A 12,070-nucleotide genomic window follows, 5' to 3' on the forward strand; every position below is an offset into this window, starting at 1 on the left:
CACAACACACTATTATATTAACACAAATGAACTGGTGTGGCTGTAACAATATGGTTCATTTGAGCCAAAAGACTCAAATAAGAGGTTAAATCAGATCAGACACAGATTTTTTAAACTGTGACAAAGCATACCTGTTCATTTTTGATAATTTATTATTGAATTTTTATGTTATGTGAAACAAAATGCCCTTTTCAGGTTTGAATGTAGTAAACATTAATAAAAAAACTGACACTTCAAATCAACATTTCAAACAAAAAATATTACAAAATTAGTTTGAATGTCTAAATATAAATCCAAATCCACAACTTAATAGAAAATAAGTATTTATGTCTAAAAAACACTTTATATAGAATTATATAGGAATCTAGTGGTTACACCATGGCATTACATCAGTTTTTCTTATTTTACTCCCACCAGACGGCACTAATCTACCTTCAAAAATTTTTTATTTTAAATGCCTCATCTCTATTTTAACATGGACTACTGCTTTAATTGAAACATTATAATAGAATAATTATAATTGAAAGTATAATATAATTTTGTATTATTGTTTTCAATGGGAAAATAGCTAATCAAATTGTATATAAATATTGCTTTATATCATAAAATCCCCTCAAAATTCTAAATAATAATCGAAAAATATTATTGAACAAAAATATATTACATTGGTTTTCATGGAAAAAAGTTACATCAAAGTTTACACACTAAACCAAGAGGACCAGAGGGTTAATATTCAACATATTTTCATCAATCATCAAGCTTGTACACACTGGTCATAGACACAGACATATAGCTCTCTAAAAAAAAACATCATGTTTTCAGCCCATTTCGAGTTTGATTTTGACGTGACATAAAGCGGTGATATCTAAATGGCTGAGATGTTTACATGCTTTTTAATCAGCCTGGTCTCATTGCGAAAATGTACCTCTGGCAACGTTTTTGCAAACCCCAAAATACGTACCAATATGTACATATCACTGCAGTTTCAAAGTGATATGTCCACTGGGTGCCGCCAAAAGCTTTGTTTTTTTCCCGTACAAATCTGTACCAGCTGAGCTACTGAGCAAACTTATTATATAAAAAAAGCAGAGCATATGGAGCAGATTAAGTGACGCAAACTCCAAAATTTATTCATTTACATGGAAAAAAAAAATGATAAAATGTGCTTGCTGTTTTACTGCCTCTAGTGTTCATTTCACTTTGAAACTGCAGAGATATGTACTTATTGGTACGTATTTTTGGCGGTTTGCAAAAACGTTGCCAGAGGTACATTTTCACAATGAGACCAGGTTGTTTTTAATTTGTCTTCCCATAAACGCCACCATTGTCTTCATTCAGGCCGATTTGTTTCGATCAGGCCGAAACAAGAGTCGGGATTTATCACACAAACCAGTCATAACTGATCCTATCCAATCATAGTGCGATAGAGGCATTGCCTAGCCTGACAAGCCAGACCCATATCAAGATGTTGGGTCTGAGAACTCACCATTGGCAGGGCTCAATCTGAGGGGCGGGATAAACGGTTGTCTTTCAAATTCCCTCTGCACGCAATAGGATAGCGCTACAACCAACTAGAGCAGTGAAGAAGGTGAAGTGGAGCTAGTTGATGAATTAAACTTTTGCCGTATCCGGTCGGCAAAACTCCGAACACATCTTCCTTTCTTAAGAATGACTTCAGTGCTGTTCTTTGTTCTTTTCTCAAAGAAAAGCTCAACTCCAAGTCTTCCAGAGTCGCAGCCAAAGCCGATTCGAAAGACCGCTGGAACCGCGTCAACTCTGCCGTCATTATGTTAATCCCGCCCACTGGCTCTATACACAACGTGATTGGCCTGACTAGAGTTTGGTTTTTCCAGCTTGCAAGCCAACGGACGCCCTGGTTGCAAATTACATTTGCTGCCGCTAGAGTGTTTCCAGATTTCTAGGCATTGCCTCTTTTCACGTGACATTCGCCCACCACCAAACTCACCGCAGGTTTTGGGTGTTACTGTTAAAAGTCAATGGGCTCATGAGAGGCAAGCTTGCTGGTGTCGCTGTTGACTGTGGGACAGTGTGACTTTATAAAAACAAGTTACTTAAAAAAAAAAATTATGTCACGTTTTGTTATATTTGCATTGTTTTAATTTTTGTAATATCGATTATTTTCTCAGTTTTTAACACAAAAAGGTGCAAAAAAAATAGATGATCAATAGCCTGCACATTTTCCAAACAATCTGATCTCTGAGCAATATTAATAATATTAAAGCATAAAATTGCCTACCACCCTTGTCTTAGGTCAGTGTGAAGACATCTTTCATAGCAGTTGAATTCTCTCAAGTTTCTCAATAGTTCTGGTTAGAGTTTGATGTTGTGGCATGAATTTTAATGTAATTTTATATGGAGCACTTGTGCTCATTCTAGCAATCTGTTCTGCAGTTAAATCAATGGCTAAGTCAGGCATTCTCCGTGTGAGGAATAGCAGCACAGGATCCAATAGACGGAGGCTGTTTAGACCAGGATCTGGACCACTGCATGTCAACATGGTGAGTAATCCACCCTCATCATCTGGTGTTTGCTTTATGTTTTGTTACGTTTAGGTATTGGGTAGGATTAAGGGATGTAGAATATGGTCATGCAGAATAAGGTATTAATCGGTGCTTTATAAGTACAAATAAACAGCTGTTTGGACGGTTACTTTGGACATGTTATAGGTTACAGATTACAAGTTACCATATTTAAAATGTAATAAGTAGCGTAACTATTTCAATTACTTTTTTAAAGTACACTCTAAAAAAATGGTGCTATATAACACTAAAAGTGGTTCTTGGCTTGTAATCATATAGGGGAACCACTTTTGGTGCTAAATAGCCCCATATCTTTAAAGTTGCTCTACAGCACCTTTGTCAAATGGTGCTATGTAGAACCATATCACAATTTTTTTCTTCAAAGAAATGGTGCTAATCAGCACCAACAGTGTTTCTTTGACTCTTAAAGAACCTTTAAAGGGGCTTAACCAGTTCTTTGTACGGCAGTGGTGCTATATAGCACCTTAACTACCCCAAAGAACCACTGAAGAACCATACAGGGGCTTAACAGGTTCTGTCTAGCTGTGCTATATAGCACCTCAGTCATCCCAAAGAACCGCTGAAGAACCACCGAATCACCAAGATTTGGTGCTATACAGCACTTAAAGTGGTTCCCCTATGATTACGAACCAAATAACTACTTAAAGTACAATAAAACACCTTTTTTGTGTAATGTAACTGATTACATTTGATTACTTTTTGATTACTTTTCTATTTTCCAGCACTGGAACTCATTTTTATCACTTGATGGCAACTCTCAGAAAGGTTGTAGCCGAAAGCTTTTGTAGCGGCAATGTGGACTGATGTAATTGGCAACCGTGGTGCGCTGCAAATTCAAATAAGAACCAATCAAAAGCATCAGAATTGCATCGCTTTACTAAACAGCCTTTAAATGGTAGGAGGCATCGTGCAAAAACAGGCAAAACAAAAAATTATATTATTCATCATATGCTAGCTTTTTACATAAAATATTCAGATGTAACCCCCTTTGTGATCATTAACAGTTTCATACGTTAAAAATAACCCAAGTTGGGTTGAAAATGGACTAACCCAGCAATTGGGTTGTTTTAACCTAGCGATTGAGTTAAATGTTTGCTTAAAACAACCCAATTGCTGGGTTAAAACAACCCAATTGCTGGGTTAGTCCATTTTCAACCCAACTTGGGTTATTTTGAACCCAGCTTTTTTTAGAGTGTACCTGTAATTGAATTACACGTAACTGTAACTGATTACAGTTACATTTATTTTGTAATTAAATTACGTAATCTAGTTATATGTAACTAGTTACTCCCCAACACTGCCAATATCCTTGTAATATGCATGCTAATTAACAACTATGAGAATTGGACCCTAAACTAAAGTGTCATCAAATATCCTTTCTCAAAGCCAGCCAAATTTGGCAGCGGTGAATTGTCTTTTTAATGATCCACAATTATTCAATAGCGTTACCGGTTCTCGTTGTGAAAACGTGCTGTTTCCTGCCGCTCCAGGCCAGTCGGCATGGCTATGGTTTCCTTTGTGGTGCAATGACATCAGGTATGTACATAACCTTGGGAACGCAAAAGTAGACAACACTGTGATACTGTAGGTCAGGGTTCCTCAAATCCGGTCCTGGAGGGACAGTGCCCTGCAGAGACTAGCGTCAACCCCAACCAAAGACACCTGAGAAAGCTAATCAAGGTCTTCAGAGTCACAAGTAGGTCAGTTGTGTAATATAGCAGCCCGAAAGCACTGCTTGTGTAATTGTGATTCTTAATTATAAAATAAAAAGAAATCGAATGTGACCATACTTAGGATGTCAATATGTCATATCTGGATCTAATACAGAGGTTTTTTAGTGGTTTTGTTGTCCCATTACACATTTAGTCATGCCTGCAGTCTTAGTCTGGTTAAATGTGTCTGCCTGTATCTCTACTCTTCATGTTGTTGAATAAGACTGAAGGCATTGGATTGGTTAACAGGATCATATCGAGTAAACGAGTAAAGCTTTCTTCCTGCACAGTGGATTAATGTCTAGTGCTGGTGTAGATGTGTAAATGAGTGAAACTTCTAAATAAACTGCTGATGAAGCGACTTTAAGTGCTAGTGATGAGCTCAGATGGTAGCACTCATGTCAGCTTAAGCTCACGTTCGCAAAGGATTGCTGTAAATTGGGGAGTGAAATCTCAGCCTCACAGCTAATTTGGGGTCACTGTTAGAACCGTTCCCTCGCTTGCATTATGCAATGGTTTTATTTAAAGAAATGAGTCATCAAGTCAAGCAAAGCATGCTGGGAATCAGAGATTAACTATGGTGTCGAGTGGCCTCTTTCCTCATCAGTCTGGTAAAAAAAAAAAACCTTTTCCATTCCACATTCGTATTCTATACACATTTTTGTACACTTCTCATGCGATATTTGGTACTTCACTTGCTCTTTGCAATTTGTGTAAAAAATAAAATAATGGAATACTTTTTGGAGTACACTTATTTTGATACTAATTAGACTCTACTTTGCTTTATAGAATGTTCACTAGATTCAACATTTCTTGCTATTTAACCAGATTAATGTAATGTAGAGTTGTGTACCTTTTGTGATGATCTGTTTTCAGACTGTCCTCCCAAAAAAAACCGACTCTATAGGTCGTTTTTCAAGCACCTTATTACAACCTTTTTATGTCATGCGCCCTCTAGAAGGCGTAAAAATAATGACAGTGTTGTGTTGCGTCTGTTGTTATGAAATGACATATAACTATTGTTCAAAATGCGCGTTCATTTCAATGCAATGTGTGGACTTTTTATCACCATTTGTCATATTTCCATTTAGCAAAAATCTTTTTTTGTTAACAACTACACCCACCCCTAAACCAACCCAGTGATTTATAGTGCATATACATTTTATGAGCCCATGTGTTCCCTGGGATCAAACCCATGGTTGCATGATCACATGATCTCATGATGTTGTATTTTGCAATGCTCTATCAACTGAGCTACGCAAAACCTGAAATATGATAATAAATTATCAGAAATTAAAGTGTCCTGTTGTCGATAGGGGCGCAACTTTATTAAACGCTCCTATGGGTCGTATTTCATGAATTAAAATGAACTATCCTGTTGTCGATAGGGGCGCAACATTAGTAAACGCTCCTATGGGTTGTATTTCAGGGTAGTGACAAATTACCTAAATAGGCGTATTGGTTGGAGGACATTTTGTCTGTTTTTGTTGTTTAATTGGTGTTTATTTGTCTTTACTTCAGAAGTTTCAGAAACTCAGTAAGACAAGTTTTACAATGTAGAAGATTGTGCCAAGTCAAGGCAATGATGTGAATAAAATGTTTGTTACAGACAAGCAGTTAATGGTGACTTAATTGCAATGGCAGGTGCATAATGCATCACCAGTGGCTTTCAAAATGATGAGAATATGCATAATTCATGCTCATTTGTAATTGCAGTGCAATTAGCACAGATTACCACACACTCACAGACTTTATTTGGCAAAGGTTTGAGGTTCTGTTTGTGGACTTGGAATTAGTCCTTGACCTGCTGTTGTTGAAGAATGCATTATTCATGCTGTAATGATGATGGAGAATCATGCTCCTAGTTACTCATCAGACGTTCAACAGTGTGGGACATGACCGGTCATTTCTACTCTGTTTAAACAGACAGTTTGGTGTCCACTAGTGCTGCAGTTGCTTGAAGGATTTTCAGTTTTCATAACAGTGTTTATAGCAAGGTTTTTATGGATGCTTTATTTGATAGGGATGATGCTCACAATATGACCTCAAACTTTTCATCAAATTCATCAAGGCCAAATGATCTGAGATGTTACTTTTATAGCTCCATTCTCTTACTGTGTGCCAACAATTGATTTAGTGTCTATTTTTATTTCTCCTAAGAAATGTTATGAGAAACATTTGAGACAAGGATACTTAATGCAACATAACTGAGAACTCCTTTCCTCTGAGATGTATGAAGATATTCAACTTCTTTAATCATGGTCGCTATTTCCTTGGCAGTATTTTTAGAGCAATGGTGTTGTTGCATATTTATTGGTGAGGTCCGCCTCCGAGATGATTTGAAAAGAACTGAAGCTTGTGCTGTTACGCACGAGCTCTCCTACAGGAAGTATCATTGTTTTCCTATGTTCGTCAACATTTTATCCTGTCTATTGTTGTTTCCTCAGCCAGACTGTATACAAAATGTATGCCTACATGACTAATGACCCGCTCACACCCAGTACAATAACTATATTAGTGTCCACACCAAGGCATTATAACATTCTGTGTATTATAAGCGTGCACTGTCGTCTGCCACTTGAAATGCTCATGGTAGGCCAGGTTCTCGTAGAATTAGAACAATTTTTAAAATTTTATAGTAGTCATCATCCGTGGTGTGAACAGGCCTTTACAGTACTGTTCCCATGAAGCATTGTTTTGTCCAAAAGAGCATGAGCTCACAAGTTACTGTACCTCTTTCTGAACATGCAACACTCTGTGACCACAATACCTCTAATTCTACTATATCTACATCCACTTCATGGCTAAAATGTGAACAGTGCATGCCAGGCCCAGTCGCGTTTACTTGCCTTGATTGTGCTTCGATGGGACTTCATCGGAGGCAACGGCCAAGATTTTTGGCCCACGGATTCTCTTGGTCCAAAGGGGTTTGAGGAGTGGTTATGAACAGAGGAGGAGTTTGAGAATAATCACAACTACTCGTTTCCCATATTTTCATATCGGGCTGACAGCTAACCTCAACATTAAAGATGCTGAAAAATCACTTTCAGACACACTTTAACCAATTGTGATTAGATGGGGATTCTGATCACAGTATGAGGCAGAAATATACATATGCGATAAGTTAACCATTGTCATAATATAAATACATATTAGATTTTAGAAAATACCTGAGACTGCTTGAAGAACTTAGACAAAGCATATATGATTATAATCTTGTATTTATTTAGTTTCATGTTTCACCTGTCTCTTCCCTGTGCCCTTGTTGATACTGGACTTCTGCATCCACATACGTCATAAATTACATATAATCCGGTTAACTCACATAACTCATAACTCCTGTTTTCTGTCTGTGAGCTCCCTGGCCCTGCCCGGCACGCTCACCCACTGTGGATAAAGGGCCTGAGCCCACCACAGACCGGGAGACCCAGCAAATGACCACTACGATGATGGATTGAAATTCAGCAGAACACTTCCCACCCTTATCCCCACCCACAAACTTTTTACTCTTCTGGTGGTCCAGACCAATCTCCAGTCTTCTTCTTCACCTCTGGTCCTGCTGAGCTCTAAGTCTTCTTTATTGCCACTGTTGCCGCCCAGCCCCAAGTCTTCTTCATCAATGCTGGTACCACTCAGCCCACAGTCTTAACATTTACATTTACATTTAGTCATTTAGCAGACGCTTTTATCCAAAGCGACTTACAAATGAGGGAAATAGAAGCAGCTAGAGCAGTCCAAGGGCAACAATATCAACAATATGCAAGTGCTGTAACAATTCTCAGTTAATCTAGCACAGAACAGATGTTTTTTTTGTATAATTTTTTTTTATAAATAAATTAGACAGACAGACAGTGAATAGAATGATAAGTGCTATTCTCGATCGGTCAGGTGTTGCTGGAAAAGATGTGTCTTTAGACGTTTTTTGAAAATGGCTACAGACTCGGCCGCACGAATTGAGATAGGCAGGTCATTCCACCAGGTGGGAACGGTCCAGGAAAAGGTCCGTGACAGCGATTTCATGCCTCTCTGGTATGGCACCACGAGGCGTCGTTAATCGTCGCTGATTATCCCACCCAGCCTCCCATTTCCTCCTCCTCCAAATAAGCCTTCCAGTTCTTCAGCCTTCTGGTCTTTAGTGCTGCTGTGGTGTATGGATCCCCTGGCTCTGCCTCGGACCTCTGAGCCCAAAACTCCACCTCAGCCTGTGGACTCCACCTTGGCGCCTGACTCCCTCGGCTCCACCTGAGACCATAATCCTTCCAGCTCCACCGGGCTCCCTCATCCTTCTATCTTCACCTTGGTCAGTCATCGCTCAACCTCCACCATGATCTTTCGGACCTTTGGCTGCACCTTGTTCTTTCAACAACACCGCTCCATCTGGCTCCTCCTTTTCTCAGTTTCCGTCTCAATCTTCACTTTCACTCAATCTTCACTTCACTGAGGCCCTGGTGGTCTCCTGCTCCGTCTGCTCTGCTCTGCTCTAGTGGTCTCTTCTGCCACCAGTCCTGACAATTCTGTCAATAAGACTTTTTCAATACTTCCTCATATGTTGGACTAGTTTTGGTGCCGGAAGGGGGGAGTAATGTCACGTTTTGTCAGTGTTTTGGTTTCATTTTCAAGGACTTTTAGTTTGTTACCAGTATTTCCTTGGTTTGTTTGGTTGTAGTAATTAATTATTTGATTGATTAGAGCACACCTGTTTTGTACTGATTCGTTATCTTGTGCATTTAAAACCTTCAGTTCATAGTCTTGTGTTGTTTGTGGATACCACACTTACCTTCGTTTACCTTCGTTTGCTTTGTAGTTTTGTATTTAGTTCTTTTGTTTGTTTTTATAAATGTACGCTGAATCTGCAACGCCTCTCGCCTCATCATCTTAATCTTTATCATCAACATGTCAGTCATGCACTTTTTAATTTGTACCCAATTCTCTGTAGCAATATCTTTATCTTAGCATGAACCAACAGCACTCTTGAGAGAGTGTCAATGGTTCGATTCACTGGACAAGTAGGCCTATGACAATTCACTAAACTAGTCAGTGTTTATTTCCTTCATAATTAATGATGAACTGCATCAAGCATCTTGTTTTGTATTTATGAAGCCGGTTTGTGACACTTATGTTGGCCACAGCTTGATGTGATTGGAAATTTAAAAAGATGATGGTGGAATTTTGTTAAAATGTCAGTCACATGCTTGCTGGCGCTTTGTAAAGAAAGGCTCCTTAGCAGCCTCCCTCATTTATTTATTTTTCAGCAAATGTGAAGAGAAAAAAACAGATAATTTGAGCATATACAATCTGCACATCGCAATGTGATGCTTGACATATTATTATCTCTTGTTTTGTTTTTTTGTTATTTACATATAGGGATGACAGAGGCTATATATGTGTATATATAAGGGAAGTCATGACCAGTTTTGTGACAGATTGGTTTCATTGTACAGTACCACACACTGATTTTGAGTCATCAAGTTATCCACAAACAGTGCTTGAGGTAAAACTCAGAGTTTCAGTGACGTCAAAGCCAATTTACAATATCTCCTCAATAAAATTGTGGCTATAGATTACAAGCAATATTATTAATTAAATGCAACAAATAAGTTTGAAATTTGGTTAGAATTAATCAAATTAATTCCTTAAGACTGTTAAACACTAAACACAAACTGATGTAAAAAGCCAAGAGTCAAACTGCCCAAGTAAAGAAAACTCTGATCACAATAATGGTGACCTAAAATTATCAATAAAACTTCAACATATGCTTAGATGTTCACTTTGTTAATTCTCAAAAAGAACTGTAGACAAATAGAGAGAAATAAAGTTTTGTTTGTAAAAAGAGAGATGTAGTGTCTTTTCAGTTGATTTCATCTAAGGCTGTGGCTGAAGTCAGTAGTAGTTGTGTTTCTCTTTCCTTCAGCTGTAGTTTGTGCGCTATTTGCAGTTACTCATTTTAAATGGTGGACTTTTAAGGAATTAATTTGATTAATTTTAACTCAATTCTTATTTGTTGAATTTAACTAATAATATTGCTTGTAATCTGTTGCCACAATTTTATTGAGTAGATAAGTCACATTATCCCCCTTCCCCAAAATATAACAGAATTAATTATACTATTTTCAGTTCGACTTCACATTGGTTTGAAGTTCAAAGAAACTCTTTGAGAATATATTTTATACGTGTTTAACTGCTGACTTGAATGTGTGTTGCTCCTTAAATCATACATGATTCTGACCAACTTTGGCTTTATATTCATGAAATATTTGTGTCTGTTTGAATTTCAGATGTGACCTTTGTTGTGTAAATGTCAGGACGGGTGGAATCAAGCCATATGGGAATCTCTGTGTCAGCGTTATATAACTGTCTGTTCTGCATCAGAAGAGAAAATCTGTTTATTCTTCAGATATTCATGAGCATGTCTTCTGCTATACTGTGTGAAAACAACAAAATACGCAAATTCAGTTGGTCGACATTTATAGTTTTGTGTAAAGAAGTAAGATCATCTATTAGCAGGTTTCGAATTATGGTAAACAGCAACTGGTGGACTGTTATTCCTTGTCGATGAATACCAGTTATTTGTTAAAACCCACATTATTAAAGTCGAGAGGCTAGAAATCCTTTGTTTTAAATCATTTGTGGGATTTGTATTACATTAATTTAAAGTTAAAATATTATAAAACGTATTACTCAAACAGAAGGAATATTTTTCAGAGCATTTCACTATTAGTGTGATGTCAAAGCATCATATTAATTAATTGATTAATATTATTTTTCTTTTGTTAATTTAAGCCTTGTACCATGCAAAGGACATTTGTTTATATATAAGCTGATTTTCAGTTATTTTCAGCTCTTTATACAATGGGAATTGTTTCAAAGCAGCTTCACAATAATAAACAGGAAAGTAACAGAATTATGATTCAAACTTGATCAAATACGAGATTCAAATTCTGCTGTAGCAAGCTAAAAATTATTCAGCTCAATGAAGTTAATTCATTATGAAACAAGTTCAATTCAGCACTAAAGCAGCTCTACAGAAGATAATAGTGTGATTATTCAGCTCAATTCAGTTCATGTTTTGTTCTCATCCGATAGTGTCAGTGCCGTTAAATCAGTAATATTGCTGGATATTGAATGTCCCCAATTAAAAAAGCAAAAGGTGGCAAAGATAAGTAACTCAAACTCCATAAGGTGACAGAAATAGAGAAAAAAATATGTTTTTTCTCGTGATAGTCGTGATGTTGTCCATCACATCGCGGCAGATCTGTGATTGTGTGTGTGACGGAGGGATTCCTGACGCTGTTTTGACTCCTTTACACATTTTATAAGCTCTTCACGAGTTCTCAGCTGGTCAAAATACCATCATATGTAGACCTTTCCAACGTGATGGCGTCATACGTCAACACCGAAGTCGAGCATTTGTGGTTAAAAAGTACAGTATATAAATGTTTTGTGTTTTTTTTGTTTTTTTAATGAACTATCGTTTGGCTAGATAAGACCCTATTCCCTGGCTGGGATCATGCAGAACAAATATTGTCCTATCCTAACAAACCATACATCAATGGAAAGCTTATGTACAAATCTCAATTTCTTTCAAAAAATTGACCTTTGGTTTTGTGGTCCAGGGTCACAAATATACTTTATGTATTTAAACTCACTTTATTAACCAATGTCTCTGCTGCTGACCTTCAATGGTCCAGTTCAACCATACAAACAAGCAAAAATGACTTTAGATAAACATCATATTTGTGCTTATTTTTTTATTGCTGAATTAAGCGTGTTGAACTTTATTCAGCTGCAGAGCTGAAA

The 12,070-nt window shown here is 37.3% G+C and overlaps 1 protein-coding gene across 4 annotated transcripts in view; it reads left to right on the top strand.

The window, feature by feature from the left end:
* The window catches only part of arhgef9b (Cdc42 guanine nucleotide exchange factor (GEF) 9b), a 64,375-nt gene that overhangs the window by 16,193 nt on the left and 36,112 nt on the right, over positions 1–12,070 (top strand). For all 4 annotated transcript variants that reach the window (XM_079838989.1, XM_079838992.1, XM_079838990.1 and 1 more), the window contains one exon: positions 2,413–2,519. In XM_079838989.1, the coding sequence (XP_079695115.1) occupies positions 2,413–2,519 (107 nt within the window). The remainder of the gene's footprint in view (positions 1–2,412; positions 2,520–12,070) is intronic.

The sequence above is a fragment of the Gobio gobio genome, assembly GCF_949357685.1.
Source record: "Gobio gobio genome assembly, chromosome: 16".
NCBI classification, from domain to species: domain Eukaryota; kingdom Metazoa; phylum Chordata; class Actinopteri; order Cypriniformes; family Gobionidae; genus Gobio; species Gobio gobio.